Source organism: Vespa crabro, chromosome 5, assembly GCF_910589235.1.
Source record: "Vespa crabro chromosome 5, iyVesCrab1.2, whole genome shotgun sequence".
Classification (NCBI taxonomy): domain Eukaryota; kingdom Metazoa; phylum Arthropoda; class Insecta; order Hymenoptera; family Vespidae; genus Vespa; species Vespa crabro.
In genome coordinates this window covers 6,896,834-6,920,180 of record NC_060959.1, presented here as the reverse complement: position 1 = coordinate 6,920,180, position 23,347 = coordinate 6,896,834, and the positions used below count along the sequence as shown (strand labels likewise).

The following is a 23,347-nucleotide window of genomic DNA, read 5'->3' as shown; positions in this document are numbered from 1 at the left end:
CGCATACATGCGATTCGAAAGTGTACAAAGAAATATGTGCTATATAGCAATCTGTACACATACATAACCATTAATGGCAATAATCATGTATGTATTGCGAAAAGAGGTACTAGCATTGAAAGATGGAGTGTAGCGGGAAAGGAAAAAGGGGATAGGAAGAGTGAAAGCGAGAAAAGATGAAAAGAGAGAGACGATAAAGATAGAAGGTATCACTGCACTAGAGAGAGGAAAAAAATGATAAAAAAAAAGTAAAGGTAGAAAGGAGAGAAAGGATAGAGAGAATAGGAAAGAGATAAAAAAGAAATAGCAGGATATTCTAGTGTGGCGGCGCTTGTGCAGTGTAGAGAGCCGCCACGGCGGTGATTCGAGCTTCTTATCGGTCTCGAAAAGACCCGTAGGAAGAAGTAGGGAAAATAAATAGAAAAACCGATCGTCGTCGGGCTGCGATTATGAGCGCGAAATGAAGTAGCATCGATAAAGGAACGAAGCGCCGCGTGATTCCACCTCCGCCGTGTCCAAGCGTGGCACATCACGGACGTGTGGCTGAAGCGGCGCCATATATATACGGTATATATCGTATTCATTCCTTAGCGAGTGCGGCCAAGTACGGCGGTGGTGGCAGATAGAAAAGGAGAAGAGAGTAGAACCGCGACTGTGGCGGCTGCTCCTGTGTATTGGGTGGGGGCGAGAAAGATAGCCGCGACGCGACTCTGAGAAAGAAGAGAGTAGAAAGCAAGTAGAAGGAGAAAGATTCGTGGATACGGCGGGGTGCTTTGCCTGCACCCGTGCGTGAATCACGCTTCCGAGGCGCCCGGCTGTCCCCCGTCTTCAAGTATACCCCATCGTCGCGACATTGACCTGTTCGAGGACGCCGTTCGTTCTTAACGATACCAAGAGAAACGGATTTTCTCCCTTCTTTCCCATTTTGGAGCAACCTTTTAAGAGTGACACCCACGAGGTGGGAGGGGAGGCATCTTGCTATTCGTTCCGATCCATGTCTTCTACCGGTTTATCTAATATCTTCCCTCTCATCTACGATACGTAATTTAATCGAGCGAAGATTCACTGAAAAAAGGTCCTCACTTCATCAAGGAAAAAATCATTTTTGTAATATGATAGTAGTGTTAAATGAGTCTTAGAACCAGTGTTATTGCCAGCAAGATTTCTAGTATACTGTGATTAAACTCTTTAATTTGTAAAACTCCAAGAAATAAGACTGTTGATTGAACTTTGAAAAGCATCGTTGTGAATAATTTCATTTCTATAATAGAATATCAGAAACGCAGCCACGAAAAATAGACTGGCAACAAAGAGAAAGAAGCAGGTGCAATATGTCAGACGAAGAAGATAAACCTCCTGCACCTCCTGTACGACTGACATCTAATAGGTACATGTGCTTGTCATATTTGTACATACTTTCATTGCCAAACATCATATTACTTTGTATCATCTGATCTTTTTTACTGGATATTGATTAGCTATTGCTACGCTTAACTTTAAGCTCATAATTAATAAAAAGGAATTTAATAACTATAACAAATTGTAAATAAGGATTATGGGTTTGACATTTTAATATTGCTATCTTATAACACACATATATAGTATTCTCTTATGTATTTTACAAAGTTCTTAATTATATGTTTCTACATATGAACAAAGAAATGATAAAAAGTATTGCTGTTGTATGTTGGTAAGCTGATAATCAACTATCACCACAATTATAATCAACAATTTTATGATAGTTAATAATTTTATTGTTTTCTTTATAATATATACAAGTCTGAGTCTTCCAAAAATAGAAGAACTACCACTAATTTAGTAGTTGCTAAAAATAAAATCTCTCAGTTCAGATACGTTGACATTCTAATGTAGGGGGCCAAGTTTTAAAATCTGAGTGTGTTATTTGAGTGATACATTTATCACATTTAAAAAATGTACACAAATTTTATCTTCAATGAACTTACAATATGTAAACAATTTTTTTATCAGTTTGAGAATATTTTTATATTTGTAAAAACAACGATTCAAATAATCTTAATCTAACCAAATATAGTATATTTATTGATTTTTATTTCTATTATATCTGTTACATCTTTTAATAAAATAACACATATACATTCTTTCTATAAAGTTTTACATTAATAGCTTATTTATTAAATCAAATAAAAAGGTATTAAAACTAAATAATGAATATGTTGTAGAGGTGAATCTGCACCAAATTTACCAGTGGATATGCGCCCACTACCTAAAGAACCAGATTCAGATGAACGTAAGAAAAAGACATTGAAAGGCAAAATGAAGGTGAAAGAAAATAAAGATAAACCAAATATCAGTTATCCAACAAATTTTGAACATACAGTACATGTTGGATTTGATGCTGTTACCGGTGAATTTACGGTATGTTTCATTATTGTTACTTACTTTTTAACGTCGTTTAAAATGCACTCGCTTCCTGCTTTGCTGTTGTACCATGATACGGAATATCCAAATAATATAATATATAATAAATAAATGATAAACAATATGGAATTAAAAATATTCATATGGATATTCCGTATCTACAGAAATTAAATTTCAAACATTTTTTCACATACGTATGGACATTGTGGAACGGTAATTTGGTAATTTGTCTCAGCTTCTTATACATATTATTTTCTCACATGAAAAACTAACTAGACACTATTTCTTTCAAGCTGCCACTGAAAGTAAGTAAATTCAAATGACCACAGACTTACTTTGCCTGTATTTTATCTTGTACATACATCTTGTTTAAAAGTTTGTTTTCGTTGCTGTTGAGAAAAACTAATTCTTTCGTTCAATTCAAACTGTAAGATATGTTATAGACTTCATAAGCATAAATGCTTTTGTAGATTAATATAGGCTTTAGGCAACATGGCATCTGACATTATTGCTTTCCTGCAGAATGAATCTTGGTGAACGTTAAATTGTATTAAAAATTTATTGAATATATTAAACGAAACATACAAACCTTACATTTGCATGTTTTATCCTAAAATATCTATTCTTAATAATTCATCTCTTCCCTATAATTTTTTCAAATTCTTTAGCAAGTAGGATCTGTCTAGCCAGCATTGTCTACCTGTTACATTTGACTTTCCCTTATTATAATATGACTATGACTTCTACTGGTTTAAAATATAATATTATCATCCATAGGGAATGCCAGAAGCTTGGGCAAGACTTCTCATGTCCAGTAATATTAGTAAACAAGAACAAAAGAAAAACCCACAAGCAGTCTTGGATGTTTTAAACTGGTATGATAGTAGCAGTAAAGAAACAAAAGGTTCTAAGTACATGACTACAACTAAGATGGTTGGAGTTGTAGGTAAGTTTATAATATAAATTTTCTTTTTTATAAGGAAAAAACTTTTGTACTTGTTATATTAATAATACAGATATCATTCAAACTGCACACCCAGCTCCAATAGAAAGAGCAAGTAGTCCGCGAAGTATGGGTGTTACTGTTGGTACAGGTGTAGGTACTATTCGTGGTCAGGCAATGTCTCAGGCTTCAGGAAGTTCTCACTCTCAACATTCATTGAGCAGGTGAGCCTTTTACAATCTTTACATTATGAAAAAACTATTAGTTAAATATTTGCTGAGAAACAATAACATTACAGAGTAAGTAGCAGTAGCCCCAGTAGTACACCAACTGATGCTTGTGCAACTAGTTCTGAACAAGAAGATGAACCACCACCTCCGCCTATTTCTGCTAGACCAGAACGTACAAAGTCAATAGTAAGTTTTTTAATATGTACAATGATGAAAATAAGAGATAATTTTAAGATTGATCTTATAAAATATTAAATTTAAATATCCAGTATACAAAGCCTATAGAAGAAGAACCACCTCCACCACTGGCAACTACACTAGGGTCACCTCAAAGGAATGGAACACCACAACAACAACAACATCAATCACAGTTAGATAGAAATAAAAATCAAGCAACACCGACATCAACTACGACTGATCAAACACGACCAGCACAAAGTGATAAAGCAAGAAAAAAGAAAATGTCGGATGATGAAATACTAGAAAAGCTTAGGACAATTGTAAGTGTGGGAGATCCAAATAGAAAATATACAAAAATGGAAAAAATAGGACAAGGGTAAGTCACAAATATAAATTTTATAATATTTTGTCTACTGTATAATATCTGAGAAAAAAAAGAACAACAAAATAAATATATGTTTACCATCAGTGCTTCAGGTACAGTGTACACAGCAATTGAAACATCAACAGGAATGGAAGTTGCGATAAAACAAATGAATCTTTCACAACAGCCGAAAAAAGAATTGATAATAAATGAAATTTTAGTTATGCGGGAGAATAAACATCCGAATGTTGTAAATTATTTGGATAGTTATTTAGTAGGAGAAGAATTATGGGTAGTGATGGAATATTTACCTGGTGGTAGTTTAACTGACGTTGTGACTGAAACTTGTATGGATGAGGGCCAAATAGCTGCTGTATGCAGAGAAGTCTTACAAGCATTGGAGTTCCTTCATTGTAATCAGGTTATACATAGGGATATTAAGTCTGACAACATCCTACTTGGTCTAGATGGGGGTGTAAAGTTAACTGATTTTGGGTTTTGTGCACAAATTTCTCCAGAACAAAGTAAAAGAACTACAATGGTTGGAACTCCATATTGGATGGCACCTGAAGTAGTTACAAGAAAGCAATATGGTCCAAAGGTAAATAGATATTAATTATTATATATAATAATCGATTGATATTAATTATTAAGGTATTAAATAAAAATTATTGAAAAACAGGTAGATATATGGTCATTGGGAATAATGGCTATTGAAATGATAGAAGGAGAACCACCATATTTAAATGAAAATCCACTAAGAGCATTGTATTTAATTGCAACAAATGGAAAACCAGAAATTAAAGAAAAGGATAAATTATCTGGTATCTTCCAAGATTTCTTAGACCAATGTTTAGAAGTTGAAGTTGAAAAACGATCTGCAGCTTCAGAATTATTAAAGGTAATAAATCGAGTTAATAAAAGATAGTTGTTATGTTTAATAATGTTATTATTGTACCATTAGACACATTTGACATTGCTTTACAGCATCCTTTTTTGAAGTTAGCAAGGCCACTGGCCTCCTTAACACCTTTAATTATGGCAGCAAAAGAGGCTGCTAAAGGTCATTGAAAGAGTAGTGAAAGACTATGGTCAAAAGTGATCATAAATATGACTATGTGAAAGAATAACGAACCACCCTCCCAAAACGGAAACGGCACAATAATTCAATAATATATATGTAATAAATAAACATATATAAATATATATATATATATAAATATATTATATATATATATAGATCATAAATAGATAGAACTTATCCGATACGTGAAGAGTATCGAGAAATGGTTTCAAAGTTTTTAAATTGCTCGACTCTCGCATGTTGTGAGGAGAAAAAGTTAAATCAGAGAAACTGTGAACGATCTGACGGCAGAGACCTTGTTTGCCTCGATGATGTGTATTGATTGCTAAAAATTTTTAACGTCAAATTAAGCAGATGTTGAAAAATGAAAGAATGTAAGTTGACGTAAATATTGCCTGAAAAGCTTTTTTTATCAACATTCATCATCAAGGATAGATAAGTGTCTGTCAGTTATTTTCTAAAGATGTAAAAATAGTATTATTGACTCTAAAGTTGAAGATCAGAGTTAGCTACAAACACACATTATTTATAGCAAGGATCCTTATTAGATAATACCATAAACAAATGTGAACAAGTACATAAGACTTATTCTAATACATTATTATGGTTTGACAAAAAAAATTGTAGGAGAAAAGTAAATTGGTCTTCATGTCAGACTTATATTTTTCGAATGAAGTTATGAGGAGCAGAGCAATATGTTTTCAATCTTTTTGTCTGTCAATATGACATAGATATATATATAAGCGATAGCCTAACTTGTTTTAAACGTTCTCAAAAGTCACGTTCTTATAATCAGATGTTATTACGCAGAACTATGTTTTATTAAACTAAAAATGCCTTAACTATTTTCTTTTATCTTTAATATCACAATCATCGCATTGTGTTAATACATATATATCTATTTCTACATCTATATATATATATATATATATATATATATATATATATATATATATATATATAGATATAGATATAAATGTATATATATATAGTATCGCTAATTGAGTTATATTTGTGCTTTGTGCAGTTAGAGTATTTCATTTTTGCAAATCAAGATTAGTTTTGTAATATTAAGATAAACAAAAGTAAGTACTTTTTCTCATTTGCATTGCTAAGACACGTTAAGATACATAAGGCCTTCTTACTAAAACATTAGTTAATAAGAACATCCTAATATGGACAAACTTTGTCCGGTCACGTGTGTTCTTCATTACAGGTCAAATCTAACTATCATTAACGTGTCTTAAAACAAATGAACGGATGATCGATGAAATTTTAAAACAAGGTTCAAATGTAGGAGCATTTTGTGACACTATAAAGTGCCTGTTGTCATGTTTAGAAGCATGAGATATACATGCTAGATTCCTTATAATCTTGAACCATTAAAATGTATCATTTATTTTGATGAACCATCAGAAACCAACATGTAGAATCATGTCAACGGTTATATACAAGGTTTCCAAATGGTTATATCATATTAAACAGAGCAACTAAAATGTCTTTCCTAATTGTATTATATTTTCAAAGTATCATGTCATTACAATTAAAATTATCTATATTTAGTTTAAGGAACTTAGATTTTGCAATTTCTGTAATTTTTAATAATTTCATTATATATAGGGTTGCGTCATATGCGATTTTTGACACTTAAAATAACTTCATGAGAATGCAGTAATTATTGATACAAAAGAAATCACCGATATATTACATATGAAAGAAATGAAAAGAAAAAAAGCAAAAACATATAATTATTTACTTAAAAAGAAACATAATGTATTTAATATTGAGCAGTTTTATTCTTCCATAGAACTGTCAATAAAAAGCCTGATTTGTTTTTTAATAACAATTAGTAAAATCTAATTAACAATTGACAGACAAAATGGCTCGATTTATGTCGTGCTTACGACAAATTTGGAGTCATGCTAAAATTGGATAAAAAAACTATCTTTAAAAAATCAGGGACTATAATATAATGTATTATTTTTGTGTGTCAGTATTTCACAAGAATAAGCATCGCATGTATTAATTTTCTTTCAGTAATTACTCTAAATTAATTGAAAGTAAATGATGTGTTAAGCAACATAAAAAGGAAATAACTGCACATTTAGTATTAATCATCATGTAAACGAATTTATAAATTAGGATCCAAATAAATTAGCTCGATCAGGAATAACGAGCGAGGTCTTGCATTTTCACAAATATCTTCAGAGGGATTATATATATATAGATATATATGTATGTATATGTATATATATAACACATATATATATATATATACCATCCATTTTGTCTGATCATATTATTATTATGACAGTTATAAAAGTTATTTCTTCTCTCAGTTCATAGGTATTTACTATTAAGATTTATTTTTTAATGATAAATCGAGATGCATTAAATATATAAAATATACTTGACCATGTCCAAATTTCAAAATACAAAATGTATTTAGATGCATAATTGTTCGCAAATGATCATCTTGTTAATGAATCTGTTCACATAAACAAAAGTACAAAGCTTGTACCAAAACATGCCTTACTGTAATAAAAATATAAGTATTCTATTAAAATAAAATAATCATTATTTTTTTGATGCGGCAAGATTAGATAACTAAACTGATAGATTTTGAGAGTAGAGATTATAAAATGCATAGACAAGTATTATTTTCTATACTTGCATCTCGATTAACGTTCCATGTGCATTTAAGTATTTACATAAGAAACGTATTATTGTCATTTTGTAAGTATAAAATAGGTTCCTACTAAAATCAGGTTAAGTGTGTATATGCATGATTGCGTGCTTATGATGTTTTTGAAAATGCTTTGAGATCTCTAAATGAAAGAACCAGGCCTAGTAACAAAGATAATATTTTACTGAAAAAAATTGGTCAAAGTACATGGTTTCCAGTTTTTATCAAAACTATTTTATTTAAAAAAAAAAAAAAAAAAAAACGACAGCTAATATATATATATAATTGCTTTTAAAGATTTTTAGTAATGAATGATTTCTCAGGAAAATATATATCTAAACGATAAAGAATCCAGAAATTGATTGAAACGGCAGATAAATAATTATTGTAAAAAAAAAATAACGCCTAGAATTTTACGTATATATTGTACTGTAACACCTTTTAGTTTGTTTTGAAATGTTACAATATAAGGAAACATTTTGTAACAAACAATTATTATTTTATTACAATCTTCCCTTAATATACCCTTCCTTAATATCATGTCTCTATAGAAGAACAAAGGTTAAAAATAACAGTCAATTTGATTCTTATAATGCTTTTTATATTATCAGGAATATATAGTAACTATTTATATATTACAGCTTTTATACACATTTGTAAAAATAGTATGGACTCTTAAAAAATAATATTTTGATCACCTTTTTGTATTGATTATATCATAATTATATACATAAATAATGTGTTACACAATTCAGATCTGATTATAAAGAAACATATAATATCATGTTAGTTGAGTTAGAAATTGTTACATCAAGAGCAGTTGTATAATATGTATGGGGATGTTATATCTTATATTAAGTAAACAAATTTTTGCTTAGTTTAATACAATATCAGCATGGAAGCACGCTTTATAATTGTATATTGTAATGGATGATTGTGAAAGTTTAATTGACCATACTTATTAATAATATTAATATGCTAATTTACAAATATTATTAACGTATTATATATTCTACGTTACAATTAAAAATCTTGTTTTTGAACAAGAAAGCAGAATTGATGTAAAAAGATTCTTAACGAAATCTACTATGTTCAAAAGTTGAAGCAATCAGAAGAATCGTAAATGTCTTTGAGAAAATTTAATGTTAAAAGAAAAATTCTTGTTTAAGGAAATTTACTTCTTTTCTTCGCCTGCTGCATGAAAATGTATCGAAGCAGAGTTGATGCAAAAGCGCTTCCTGGTAGGTTTTGGACCATCGTTGAATACATGTCCCAGGTGTGCACCGCATTTTGAGCAGGTCACTTCAGTCCGCACCATATCTGGGTTTGCGATCAGCAGTAGTAGATTGCCACCAACTACAGGTCGTGTGGTGACGGGATTTTCGTGTTTCAATGGTGAGAGTGAAGTGGTGGTAGCGGAGCAGTAGGAAGACAAAGGAAAGACAATAATAGAGTGTGATTAAACGCAGACCCACACCCTTCTGAGTACACTTTCAATGCCTCCCAGCAATAGTAGTGGCGAAGAAGTAGACTTACAGTTAGATTAATTAATTTTTGTTATTTCATATGTTTTTATCTATCAAAATTACCTTGCACATAGCTATCCTTGAGTTTCCTCTGTAGTAATTGTAGTAACATTCACAGATTATAATACTAAACAAACACACCATTTATTTAATACAATATTGGCACAAATATTCATTAGAATCAAATTTTGAAATTACTCTATATACTGAATGTGATATTAATTTAAATTAAGTATTAATTTTAATAACTTTAAAATAAGTAAAAGTATTATATATATAATTTTATTTCTTCAAATATTTTTAGATGCCTAATCTTTAAATATGGTCAATATTAATAAAGTTAAAAAAATAACAATTGAATTTCTTAGAAATGTAATCATCCTATCTATAATACAATGATATTTCTTTTCTTTCTATACAATATTTCTTATTTTTTATATAATCTTTTCATATAGCTCCATAAAAAATAATTATCATCTACACCACATATATTACTGCGACGGCTGTATTAGAAATAAAAATAACATTATTTAATTTTGATATTACTAAGGCCACAGTAAAATTATATTATAAGAAGCCACAATTACAAGTTATGTGCTATTTATTTGCAAATATTATGAGAAAATGCTATAACTACTATTTTTGTAAATTAATTAGACGAAAGATTTGTTTGCAATTTATGTCTAACATTTCAGTATAATAATAAAAAAATTGATGTAAGTCTAACACAATCACACTCTAAGCTGGACATGCAGGATATAAGGTATTAGGAACTCTGCCTTCCTTTAAACTTTATATCAAAATTTATATCTACAATCATTTTACCCATGTATAAATAAAGCCAGATCATAATATACTAAACATAAGTTATATATTGTTTAATTAATTGATTTAAACTATTTGAGAAATATACATGCACGAAATAATTAAACCAGTAGAAAATATTTTTACCATAATAAATATCCTATTGGTATATATTATATTATTGAAAATGAAAAAAAGATAGAGATTAGAGAAGAACTACAGAGAAGGCAATGAAATATAAAAGATACGGTTAGGAAGGTTTAATGATGGGTTAAAATTGTAATGTGTGAAGAGCGAAGACACCATAATAAGCAGGTAATGCTAAAAATCTAATCGTAGATATACTTAAGCTTTAATTCCCATTTAATCATTTTTATTTTCCATTCGATAATATCAGTTTACCTGCATATCGTTAGATATCCTCGTATGATGTAAGAATAAAATGAATAAGGAATACTACGTCATTATATCAAATATATGAGCATAATTGTTTGAGCTTTGTAAATAAAATAAAAAAGACTGTGCTTACCATGAGACGTATCTTTGGTTAACTTAATCCGTCCTTGATCTAAAACTTCATTAAATGCAGGCCAACCGCATCCACTGTCATATTTTGTATCAGATGAGAATAATTCCTGATCACAAACGATACACGTGTATGTACCGTTTTGATAAAATTTATTGTAGCAACCAGTGAATGGCCTGAGTAACACAGAAACAATTATAATACACTATCATCCGGTACCAAGTAAAAAGAGGTTAATTACAACATCCGAAATGTTATTTTTGAACTACTTGGCCATGACGTAAAGCAAGCGATCGCTCTTGAAAAAGTTATTTTTATCTACATATATAACTAAATTGGCCTTCACAATATATCAATTACAAAAAATGAATTAATAAAAATATAAAACATATACTTGCCGAGGTTGTATTTATAAATTATAAACGTCGTAAAATTTAGATCAAGATTTAATATAAATAGTATTTGAAAAGAAGATTTTGAAAAAAAAACGAAGAATAAAATTAACTGCCACAAGCGACAATTTTGACATCGGTAGTATTATACCGTGAAACATAGAAAACGATATAGGATAAAGGAAGAGACAATAATAATCGTCTTTTAAAGAGGCACGAACATATTTCGCAAAGATAATAAAAAGTACAACGCGTCATATGAGAGATTTTATATGTAATTGATCGAAATCCTCATAAATTTGAAGCAAAGAACATGGTTAAGCAAAAAACATGGCTATTAACGAATGTCTAAAAAAGAAATATCATTGTCCTACCTCTCAGTTCCTTTTTCTTGTGTCACGTGCCACTGTAACGGCGTCAAACGTTTTTTCAGCTCGTCCTTATCAATTTCCGTCGTCATCCTTCTAATTGAATAACGAACGCTTCTTAAAACGTCGAAAGGTAACCGAAATCGCGCCAGTTTAATGCGTCAAAATCAAAGACGTGGATAAGTATTACATATACGACCGGCGCGCGCGCTTATCGCGTTAAACGTACAACGACTGCCGCATCCTGCTAGATCGCGGGTAAATGTCGAGTTTCGAAATGGCACCGTGTGTGCGCCTTCCAGTTATTTGGCACTCGTAGCCCGCCACACGTCGATCATTTCCCCTCCTATGTGGCGCTTCGATCTCACGTCGAACGCGCCTTTTCTAGGGAACGATACCATCCTTCTTTCCTACTTCGTTGAAAACTACTATTTATAGAATTACGAAAGAATATCGTATTTAACCTTCTATTTCTTTTTAAACGTATACTAATACTTCACTCTTCCTATCTAACATTTCTATTGTTACTTTTTACGTGATTTATCGATTTAACATTAAAAATTTTGCTTTAAGGCAAAATTATTACGTTTATAATAATGTGTAATGAAATTCAATTGTTGAAAAAATTTCGATATAAATATCAATGTTATATAGTACATTGATAAATAATTATAGTAACATATTAATATCCTTTTTGTATTTTAATTTTTATTGATATCAGTGATAATTAGTGAAATATATTAAATTCATTATAATAAAAATAAATAATTATAGAAAAACAGGGGGATAACGAAGTATAAACGATTTTGTAACAAACTGTGCTTTAATCTGTTGTCAATACATTTACAATATACATTTACAATATATTTGTATATATTTATAAGTTTTGATAAACCGCTCTATAACGGTATACAATTCTCAAATACAGGGTTGATAGATAATATATATATATGTATGTGTATATATATATATGTATATATATATATATATACACACGACTGCGGTATGTTACATATCTTCTCTCTGGTGCGTAGCTATACACATAATATAGATAATGTTTTTCTCGTATTTCATAATTCTTATTCGTTCGTACTATCATGTACCAACGTATATACTAGCATGATCTTTCACCATCCAATTTATATTTTGGATTTTGAAAACTTACACACACCGAGCACATTATCTATAATAGATATGTATTTTATGTACAATGAAACGTGTTCTAACTTATAAGTTAACTTATTTATATACTATATAACATACACTTGCGATAGTGCACTCAGTACTATACATAACTTGTTTCAAATCAGAAATCTGATATATTGATAAATCTATCATCATAAAAAAAAAAAAAAAAAAAAGAAGAAAGAAAACGAAGTAAAGTCAACCGCAGTTCCTCCCCTTCTATATATTTGAATATTGCATAAAATACGTCCCGACATATCGAAAAAACATGAAGAATGCGTATTACGCCGAGGAACTTTCGATAAAAGTTTACTTGAATGTTAGCTACACTTCATCTGTTTTGTAATTATTTTTTAAAAAACTATCAAAAATTCCTAATATTAAGGTGGGCTTATTTTTATATACATGCGCACATAATACGTTAATGAATAGAAACAGAAGTTTATACTGACAATCTGTAAAAATGCCAAACATATAGAGCATCATCATTAAAAGAAAACAGAAAAAAAGAACAAAAAATATGATATGAAATGAAACAATGAGTTTCGGTGGAAATATTGCTATGATTATAATAACAAAAAGCAATAAGTATCACCTTTTCGTTAATTGCATCAAAATAATAAAAGCATAAAAAATAAATGTTTACTACACATTATTATAATCGTCACTTGTTATACTCATCACTACAATCATTTCTCTATTACTTTCATATTAATATAATTGAACTTTGATTTTAATGAAGAGCATTGTCTTTAAATTAAAAAAATATATATAAAGCAATATATCCACCGAAATATTTTGTAATGTGTAAAATATATTTTATATCAATTGTAATGGCTAAAGCCAGGACGGTCTATGATGATGTGGTGGTTGTAGAGCATATAAGGAATGAATATATTGTTGGTAAGCAGCAGGATCCACTGTTAGATTTGGACCATGAGGTGGAACGTAAGCAGATACGTGTGGTCCATAAGCAGCGGATCTTTGCGCAGAATGAAGAAATGGATGAGGTGGATAATTTCTTGGAGATTGATTACTAAGTTTGTTACAGGATGACTGCACGGTATCTGTTACTGGTGCAACTTGCTGTTGCTGTTGTTGTTGTTGCTGTTGTTGTCTAAGCGCCATACTGTAATAACTATTTGTATTACGAAATTCATCTAAAAACGCAAATGCTGCTGCTGCAGCAGAAGCATCCTTATCATAAAAGGGTGAACTGCTTGTGGTGGTACTGGTTGGTGCAGCAAAATTGAAGGCACTACCACCTGGCGGAATTACTGAGGTATTTTTTAAGCCAATGTCTCCAGGAGTGCCTGAATATTGGGAAAAATTCGATATACTGCCGCTAGCTTGTTGATCTCCACTAACTGTAGACGGTAAGGCAGTGACATTTGGTTGCTCTTGCTGTTGCTGTTTACTTTTTTTACTTTTTTTCGTCCTAGTTGTAACCGGTGCAGGAGGTCCTGTTGTTTCTCCTACTCTTCTTGACATTGATAATATTCCTGATGTATTTTTTGCTGCTGCACTTTGTATACTTTGTAAGAGATTCAAATCCAATTCCGCAGTTCCCGAAACAGGACTACGCGCATAAGCCAAATGTTCTGGTTTTGCAGGTGGTGGTCTAGGAATTGTTAATAATTGTTGTTCTTTGTTAGTACGACTTACTAAACCTAAACCCAATCGTGCATATGCGGGACTTGTGGCTACTGAATCTGCTAAACTTCCAACAAATACACTCTCAAATTGACTAGCTGAAACTGCTTCTGGTTGTGAAAGTGCTATCATTGGATCAAAAATAAATTGTTCTTGCCCAGGTCGTATTGTAGATTCTTGTGGCAGAGCGCGCGACGGTTCATTTGGCGATTCATTATATACACGCTTCTTTACAGGAGGAAGATTGCCACTTGTTGTGTTTGAAGTTCCACCACTAGCAGCTTTTGAGCTAGCATCAAAGTAATGCGGACTGTGGTACACTGGTCTAGAATTAGTTATAGGATATCCCGAAGGTTGAAATCCAGTTTGGTAAAGAGACTCATGCGTCGTTAAATTTTGTTGAAATGCTATAAGCTGCGATTGATCTTGTGCTTGAATTTGATCTCCAGTACTTGCATTTTTGCTGAGGAACGGTCTTTGTTGAGTATATTTTTGAACACCTACAGAATCGCTAAGATCAGTAAAATTTGGTCGTTCTTGTAATGTTTGTTGCGGCTGCTGCTGCTGTTGATGTTGCGATTGTTGTTGTGATGGTTCTTGATTACTATGTCTGCTACTAGATCTTTGCATATCACTATTAGAAAAATTATTTGGATATGCTGTAGGAAATTGATTCGAAGGTTGATAAATTTGATGGTTCGCATTTAAATTCATTGACGATTCTGGCTGAACGATAAAATTTCGTTGTTCCTCAGGTGAAGTTTTATCACTATTATTAGATTTCAAAAATTCTTGTCTCCGTTCCGATTCATTTACCGACAATGTAGGAGATTGTAAATATGGATGAGTTTGCTTAAAGTTTTGAGCATAACTTGAAGATGCTATTGTGTTTGATGTATAGTCCTCAGGAGCTTTAGGTGGTTGAGATTGAGCATAATTTGTAGCTTGTTGTGGAGGAGATTGCAAGTATGTAGTAGATTGTTGTTGAGAGGTACATACAGATTTCTGTTGAGGAGAAGGTTGAGAGTAAACATGTGGTGACTGAGGAGATGGTTGGGGGTAACTTATTGCTGCTGCTTGTTGTTGTGGAGACAATTGTGAATAATTAGGTGGTGTTTGGGGTGAATGTAATGGATGAGAATAATTAGGTGCTTGTTGAGGAGATGGTTGAGAATAATTAGGTGGCTGTTGAGGAGATGGTTGTGAATAATTAGGTGGTTGTTGAGGAGATGGTTGAGAATATGAATTGTTTTGTGGTGAAGGTTGCGAATAGGAAACTTGTGCTTGTGGAGAAGATTGAGAGTACGCAGGCGGGGTTTGTGGAGAATGTTGCGAAAATGTTTGTATTTGCTGTGGGGATGACTGAGAAAAATTTTGTGGCTTTGGAGATGGTTGTGAGTATGGTGGAATTGGTTGAGGTGATGGCTGCGAGAAATTATTTGAATGTGTTTGTGGTGAAGGCTGTGAAAAATGTGGAGATTGTGTAGGTTGCTGTGAATATACTGGTGGTGGTTGAGGAGAAGTCCGAGAATATACAGATGATTGTTGTGGAGATGATTGTGAAAATGAAGAATGTTGTTGAGGTGAAGACGGTCGTGAATAATTCGAAGATGCCTGAGGAGAAGATTGAGAATAAGGGGAATGCTGTTGCTGTGGTGAAGGATGTGAAAAATTAGATGTTGCTTGAGGAGAATTTTGAGAATAATTGATAGATGAATTTTGTTGGGGAGAAGGTTGAGAATATTTTGGTGTAGTTGATTGTTGAGGCGATGGTTGCGAATAATTTGATGGCGCTTGAGGTGAAGTTTGTGAATAAACTGGATGTAATGGCTGAGGAGAGTGTTGAGAATATCCGGCAGATTGAGTTTGATTATTAGATGATATTTGTTGCGGATAAGGTTCATTTTGTGACGAACTTTGTGGAAAATTATTTTGGGGAGAACATTGAGGAAATGTGGGAGATAACTGACGATAAGCTTCACTTGAATTTTCTTGAGGCGATGATTTCTGATATACTTGAGAAGTTTGGGATGGTATTTGAGGATATATTGGAGTCTGTTCATATGATGCAGGAGATGGATATGCTGGGGACAATGGATGATTTTGAGGTGATGGAGTAGGAGGTAATTGTGCACTATATCTCGGTGGAGTGGCATAATAGGGACTATTATAAGGACTACTACCAGTTGACAAAGCATCCTGATAAAATCCAGCACCTCGTATTTGAGTTTCAGTTGTGGTTACTACAGGCTGATTTTGCGGTGAACGACCTGAACAACGGCCTGGTGGAGATTCTTGAGAGAAGCTAGAAAGTGATTCGCTTAAACTGCTACCACCTGTGCTCATACGCCTTGGTCTACTACAGATCGTTTCTTGTATTTCTCCATCTTTCTTTGGCACACCTTCTTCTATTTCTTCGTCTTTCTTTTTTGATTTTGGTGCCCCAAAAGCTTTAAACCAAGCACTTAAATTTGGCGTTGTGGATTTTTGTTTTTGAATTTCTTCTGTAAAAACATTACTATCCTTAGTTTCTTCGACTGTTGTCAATGGTAAAATTGTCCCCTTGTTAGCAGGTAATTTTTCTTCAACAGCATTCGATGTTGAATTTACTGATATTGTGGTATGATCTTCTTCCTCATCGTCATTTGAAAAATTAGGATTTGGTGATGAAACTAAGCCTTTACATATCAACTGTATTGAATCAGCGTTCTTCAAAACAGTTCCTAAACTAAGTTTTGGTTCCTCTTTAACATCTGTACTAGGTTGAACATTATCACTAGCAGATTGATGGACTGTTGTATCACTAATATTGGAAGATGATAAATTTAATGGTTTCTTTAATAATAAATTTCCCTTGCTTTTACCAGGTTGTAAACGATCTATTGTACGCTGTATTTTTTTTGGTCTAGATGGACCATGTGGTCCAAAAATTTTAATAGAACTTGGTCGTTTCCTTGGAGCTTCTAACTTTGGTCCAGATTTATTCGATTCAATAGAGGAATGAAATACTGGTGAATCACTACCGGAAGAAAATTCCGAAAGCCGAGGTGCATCATCGAGCCATTTATTGATGTCCTATTATTAAGAAAAAGTTAATTACTTTGACAAAATATAAGCAAGAAAAAAAAATTTAATAATATAAATATATACATACTAAACATTAAATATTTATAACTTACATTAAGCGTCTGCTCTGTTGCTTGATTCAAGGCCTGTATCGCTGAACTTTCTTCTTTACCAAATACTTTGGTATGTTTAACTTGTGTATTTTTTGTTTTTTTATTACTATCATTTACTTCATGATTGTGACATTTATTTATGTCTCCTATAGCAATCGATTTTTCTTCCTTTACTCCCTTTTTAGATTTCAACCGCTTTAAATTGACTTTATCTCCATCATGTAATGTACTACCATTTGAAGGCACTTTTTTCGAGTACGCACTCTGAATATCTTTCTTCTTCTGCTTTTCCTTTTCATGCTTCAATTTTTCTTCACGACGTCTTTCACTTACCTTATCTTTCAGACTATCAAGTGACTCCAAATCTTTATTATTTACTAACGCAGCAAGTTTCTTACAAGTATCAAATTGTTTTGACTTTTGTATATTTGTTTCTATTTCTAGTTCTTTGGAATCTACAAGATCTGTTAATTCGCCGTTGTTCACATTTTCTTCAGTCTTCTGTTTTGATTTTTTTTCTTTCTCTTTTTCTTTCGTAAGAATCTTTCCGTCAAATTCCTCGTCTGATTTTAAATTCATTTTCGCCTCATCTTTTTCCTTTTTACGATTTTTCTTTACCTTAACATGTAAAGATTTTTCTGTATTATTATCTTGAGATTCTACTCGTTTTAATTTGCATTTCTTCGTATTTTCTGCTATCAATGTATTTTCTAGTTCTTTTTTCTCAATTTTTCTACTCTTACTTTTTGCAATAATAGAAGGTTCATAACTTTCTTCAAAATCTTCTTTCCGTTTTTTCCCCTCCTTTACCGAACGAATAATCTCTGCATCTTTTTTTTGTTGATGTTTGTTCTTTTTATTTGCACGTTTAAGTTCTTGTTCTTTGGGAGGCAGCTTTTTGGTTTTTAATAAAACATTGTTTGTATTAATGTGTTTCTTCCCTTTTGATTTTACAACATTAACATCTGATAATGCTTTGTCAGCTTCTTCCCCCTTTATTTCTTGTTCCTGCTTCTCGTTTTTTATCTCTGTATATTCTTCTTCTCCTTCTTCCTCTTCTTCTTCTATAATATCTTCTTCCTTTATTTTTTTAGATTTTCTCTTACCTCTCTTTTTTTTAGTAAATTTCAAATTCTTACTTTGCTTTTCTTCTTCAATTTCCAAGCTAATTTTTGATTTTGCTCGAGTTTCAGATTTAATAGACTTAGATCTTTTGTTTGACTTCTTTAAGCTCTTTTTTACATTATGCTGCATCGTAGAAGGAGAAGTAGTATTTAAAGGATAAGAAAGAGATGAAGGAGATATAGATACTGATCTTGTTGATGAAAGATCTTCATCACTCGATGTTTCAGATTCTAAATAACGGTTTACTGCTTTATCAAATGCTTCTTTTAAATTAATTGCCATCTCAGTATATTCTAAAATTCAATAAAAAAGAAAAAAGAAAAAAATAAAAAAATAAAAAAAAAGAAACAAAAAAAAAATAAAAAAAAAAAAAAAGATATTAATTAATATATATTTTCATTACATTATTTTAATTCATTAAATATAAATACTAACCATTGTCAGAACCATTATATTGCCTGCAGTTGTCAACAATAAGGCGAAAATCACGTTTGAACTGACTTATACTTTTATAAGATCCACCTTCCAATTTTTCTTCCATTGTACTAAGATCCATTGGTCTTCGTACCACACTGTAGTATCTGTATCAATACAATATATTATAATATTGTGTTGTATTATACTGGATTTCTTATTTTTTTTTGTAAATATTTGACTATCCAAAATGATAAATATATAATTTATATATCCTTGTTTACCTAGGAGCATATTCTTCATCCACAGGATCAATAAAAGGCCAGACGTCAACATGGTCTTTTAAGCTTTCAAGTACTTTATGCATACCTACACGACGTTCCTCTTCTTCGATTCCAAATGAATATCCATATTTATATCCATAATTAGAAGTAACATAATTATCACCATGACTACTAATCCCTTTCTTTTTTTCCAAATTTTCCACTTCATCTCTAGTATGGATAACAATTTGGCCAACTGCAGATGCTAATGAATTATTAGTCTGTCTACCTTTTTTTTGTATAGGTGGGACACTTAACGGTGGAGAACTTTTATCTTTAACATAAACATTCTTGGTACTCTGAGTACTTCTCTTTGCTCCTTTGCTATTCTTTGTCTTAATCTTTGATCTAACCATGACTGTTTCCATTTGTGTAGCAGGTTCGTGACTTCGAAGAACTCTTGAATTATTACGTTGTAGAAGTTTACGCCTCTGCTGTTTCTCTTTTAAATCAAAAAGTTTTGGTATTTCAGGCATAAAATCTTCTGATAGAGTACGATAAAGTTTACGTTCAGTATCGTACTCCTAAAAAACGTAATAAACAATTAATAATAAATTAATTTAAAAATGAATTTTTATTATACAATATATCATACTTACTGAATCACGAAATTTTTCAACCAAACGACTCCAATCTTGCTGAGTGAAACAAACAACCTGCCATACACTTTCTCTTTCTTTATCAGTTTTATATATTAGATTATTTTCCTCCTTCTCCTCCTCTTCTTCTTCCTTTTTCGCCACTCTGTTCCTTCGTTTTTTACGTTTTTTTTCTCTTGATTTACTGCTCTGTTTGAATGAGGTACTAACAGAAGTATCAATATAATCCTCCCTGTACAATCGAGTGCCGTAGAAGTACCAGTAAGCAGAATTCTTACGATCATGACCCAATGGTTCAACTCGCAGACTATCTGAGTCCAGATTACTTAAAGATTGCTCCTGTTAATAAATAATATTTGAATCATTAAACATTAAAATTTATTTTATTGAAAGATAGTTTTTAAAAATGAAATTTAATTTCAAAGATAATAACAAAATCTATATTAATTATTCTATAATAAATTAATATACAAATGAATGAATACATACTACGTCTTCCGCGTCTAGTCTGAAGTCACAGAGGGCACGTAATATTTCTACTTTTTGACGAAGTGGCAATAATTCAAAGTCTACATCGGTATTAAAAGGATTTTCACATTTATATTCCTACAGAAACATAAAAAAAAATATATTGAAACATTACTTGAAAAATAAAACAGAAAGCAAGGTGTATAAATAAATAAATAAATAATATTTCAATCAACAACATTGTCAAATAATCTAAATTAATATTAATTGAAATTTGAAAATTGCACAAAGATTATATTTACCTGACATTTTTTCCGAAAAAGTCTACGGAGAAACATTTGATAATTAAAAGTAGAAATGTCATTGCGAGTATCATTAGGTAAACAGCCTTCTAACAATTTTACTATTAATTCTTGTACTAAACGACCTTCTGTGCCTCCATCCGTTAACAATGCTTCTTCTAAATCCTAAAATATATACAACAATAAATACAATGTGAATCAATCATATTAAGCAATATTTAGCATAGAAAGAATTGTTTTAAAAGACCGAAACATACGAGGATTTACTAATTCTTGAAAGCTTAAGCATTACTAGTAACTGATGCATTTAATGCCTATGGTTAGGAGGTAGCATGTAATTAGATACCTCAATGTCAAAGTCCAAAAGATTGAAAGCAGCCCTAAATAATGAGCAGAAGTGTGCTATACTTGGCACCTCCCACCACGATTGTATGTCTAAAAAAAATAAGGTAAGAAATAAATGCTCCTCAGTTAAAAATGTTTTTAAATTGTTTTATCAAAAAGTACTAGCAGTGCTTTCATTAATACATACCAAATATAACAAATTAAATATTTCAAAATATTATAATTCGTAACAACTGTTATCATAATTAAAATTGATCTTACTTCAGTAACAAGTCAATAAATTTTTAATAACATATAAATTAAACTGAAGAACTATTAAATGTCTTCAATTTTGTTAGAATATTTTATGAAGTATAACGAATAAAGTTTATAAAATTATAGAGTTGCACATTTATTATATAAATATGTATATACATACAATTCAGCTATATTATTAGTGATAACAATTGAACATTTTTTCCTAAATATTTAACAGAAATTCATAGAGAAAAAACCAACAACAATAAAACAAATGTTTCCTTTTTATCATGTAAATAGTAATAAAATTATTTGCAAAGTCAAATAAATTTATTATTTTTAAAATTGTCGAAAATTAAAACTAATTCATGAAATGTTGAGAATGAACTTTCCAAACAAATTATTCTCTATAAGGAATTAAAATACGTACTTTCTATATATCTTTTCTAAAGATAATTAGTCAAATGACATAAAAAATCATCTTATTCTTTAGATATATGATATATAAATCAAGACACTACAAGACATCAATTCTTTGAGATTTAATCCTAAAATCCAGAATATGGATAAAATAACATATTAAGAATGGTATTAAAAATTATTAAAATTAATGATTGAATTTTCCAAAAGTATATACGCTATGCTATTAAAACACAAATATCAATTCATTAATTGTTTATTAATAAACTGTATCATGTGTAAATTAATATATCATTAGTTAAATATATAAGAAAATAAAAACGACAACTTATCCGTTAATGAATATTATATATATATATATATATATATATACACATATACATATACATATACATATACATATACATATACATATATATATATATAGATATAGATATATCTATAAAAAGTATTCTCACGATAATCAAGGCAATTAAGTTTTGTAGGAGGACTCACCTAGGATCCCTATAAAAGTGGGAAACATAACCCGTCGTGTGGCGGGCAAACCGGGTAAATCACGTCAGGGCGGTGAAGGTTGCAGAATAACAAGGAGAGGACGATGCTCCTCCTAGGCATAAAAGTCGCGAGCGACTTTTATCGATAGATTCGAGGAGCACGCCGTGGATCAAATAAAACAGAATTCGACAGGGCAAGGTCGATGCTTCCTAAAATACCTGGATGCAACCCGATGAAGCACAACACCCGTAGTCCTCTATGCAAAAGAGCGGGTAATCGCATTTCCACATAGCTCGTTGCATTCCGCCGTCACGAGCTCAAACGACTAAGCGCATTTGTACATCGTCCTGTATATTTCCCTAACTATAGCAATGACGATTTCTATTCAACACTTATCCTGAGCACGGCTATGTAGCCGATTGTTAACGATGTACACGACACTCTACGACCATTCTCTATTTGGGGAAAAAGTTTAAACTCAAAACAACCACCAGTTTCGCATTGTTCAAGACGTAAAACGATATATACGCACATAAGTTCCGTCAACTTCAAATCAAACGGACGTAGTTCGAAGCGTCTCCCACGTTATTTCGCCTTTACACCACAGATATTTCTTTCTTCGAAATATCTGTTTTATAAACAATTCCTTCTATTTGTCGGTTGTTACTTTCATCGTCATCATTGTCGTTTTCGTCATCGTCATCGTCGTCATCGTCGTCGTCGTAATCGTCGTCGTAGTCGTTGTCGTCGTCCTCGTCGTCCTCGTCGTCGTCGTCGCCGCCGAATACGTTACAAACGAAACACGATACACATGTACGGAAGTGTAGAATACCGCGGACCAGTGCGGACCAGCGGACTATGCAACTTACGATTCTGAAACCTGAACAACTATTGCGGGCGTATACCGATGAACATGTATTATATAGATTTGCGCTATCCATATTTTCTTCTTGGCCTCTTTCATAATATCATACGTATATAACATTAAAGATCTTCAGACACATATAGATGTAAGCCATAAGGAAATCCACCAATCAGAGTCTATTATTTTTGTGAGAATCGACTCTGATTAGTGGATTTCTTTACGACTAACGTATTA

The 23,347-nt window shown here is 31.5% G+C and overlaps 3 protein-coding genes across 15 annotated transcripts; 1 reads left to right on the top strand and 2 right to left on the bottom strand.

Annotated features, from left to right (window-relative positions):
* The first annotated feature begins 223 nt into the window (after nt 1–223).
* Nucleotides 224–8,379, top strand: LOC124424514 (serine/threonine-protein kinase Pak). 5 transcript variants are annotated; one of them, XM_046963681.1, is made up of 10 exons: nt 224–1,387; nt 2,202–2,397; nt 2,694–2,705; nt 3,178–3,346; nt 3,441–3,567; nt 3,651–3,759; nt 3,843–4,129; nt 4,223–4,718; nt 4,800–5,018; nt 5,105–8,379. In XM_046963681.1, the coding sequence occupies exons 1-10, from the start codon at nt 1,332–1,334 to the stop codon at nt 5,186–5,188; spliced, it is 1,755 nt and encodes a 584-aa protein (XP_046819637.1). In that variant the 5' UTR covers nt 224–1,331; the 3' UTR covers nt 5,189–8,379. The 5 variants fall into 5 exon arrangements, with proteins under 5 accessions (XP_046819637.1, XP_046819636.1, XP_046819634.1 ...); XM_046963680.1 differs by having other exon boundaries at nt 225–1,387; nt 3,642–3,759; XM_046963678.1 differs by having other exon boundaries at nt 225–1,387; nt 3,417–3,567.
* An 87-nt stretch (nt 8,380–8,466) lies between these two features.
* LOC124424515 (methionine-R-sulfoxide reductase B1) lies at nt 8,467–11,838 on the bottom strand. 7 transcript variants are annotated; one of them, XM_046963685.1, is made up of 4 exons: nt 11,510–11,838; nt 10,747–10,919; nt 10,620–10,638; nt 8,467–9,243 (listed from the first exon to the last, which is right to left on the bottom strand). In XM_046963685.1, exons 1-4 carry the CDS (start codon nt 11,593–11,595, stop codon nt 9,192–9,194), a joined length of 330 nt encoding a protein of 109 aa, XP_046819641.1. In that variant the 5' UTR covers nt 11,596–11,838; the 3' UTR covers nt 8,467–9,191. The 7 variants fall into 7 exon arrangements, with proteins under 7 accessions (XP_046819641.1, XP_046819638.1, XP_046819639.1 ...); XM_046963688.1 differs by lacking the exon at nt 10,620–10,638 and adding an exon at nt 9,477–9,504 and having other exon boundaries at nt 9,012–9,243; nt 11,510–11,835; XM_046963682.1 differs by lacking the exon at nt 10,620–10,638 and having other exon boundaries at nt 11,510–11,834.
* A 469-nt stretch (nt 11,839–12,307) lies between these two features.
* Nucleotides 12,308–23,213, bottom strand: LOC124424513 (bromodomain-containing protein 4-like). Of its 3 annotated transcripts, XM_046963673.1 has the most exons (10): nt 22,781–23,213; nt 22,249–22,703; nt 21,098–21,186; nt 20,752–20,916; nt 20,471–20,587; nt 19,982–20,320; nt 19,344–19,906; nt 19,081–19,226; nt 17,521–18,938; nt 12,308–17,416 (listed from the first exon to the last, which is right to left on the bottom strand). In XM_046963673.1, exons 2-10 carry the CDS (start codon nt 22,274–22,276, stop codon nt 13,526–13,528), a joined length of 6,756 nt encoding a protein of 2,251 aa, XP_046819629.1. In that variant the 5' UTR covers nt 22,277–22,703; nt 22,781–23,213; the 3' UTR covers nt 12,308–13,525. The 3 variants fall into 3 exon arrangements, with proteins under 3 accessions (XP_046819629.1, XP_046819631.1, XP_046819632.1); XM_046963675.1 differs by lacking the exons at nt 22,249–22,703; nt 22,781–23,213 and having other exon boundaries at nt 21,009–21,149; XM_046963676.1 differs by lacking the exons at nt 20,471–20,587; nt 20,752–20,916; nt 21,098–21,186; nt 22,249–22,703; nt 22,781–23,213 and having other exon boundaries at nt 19,344–19,824; nt 19,982–20,121.
* Nucleotides 23,214–23,347: the final 134 nt, after the last annotated feature.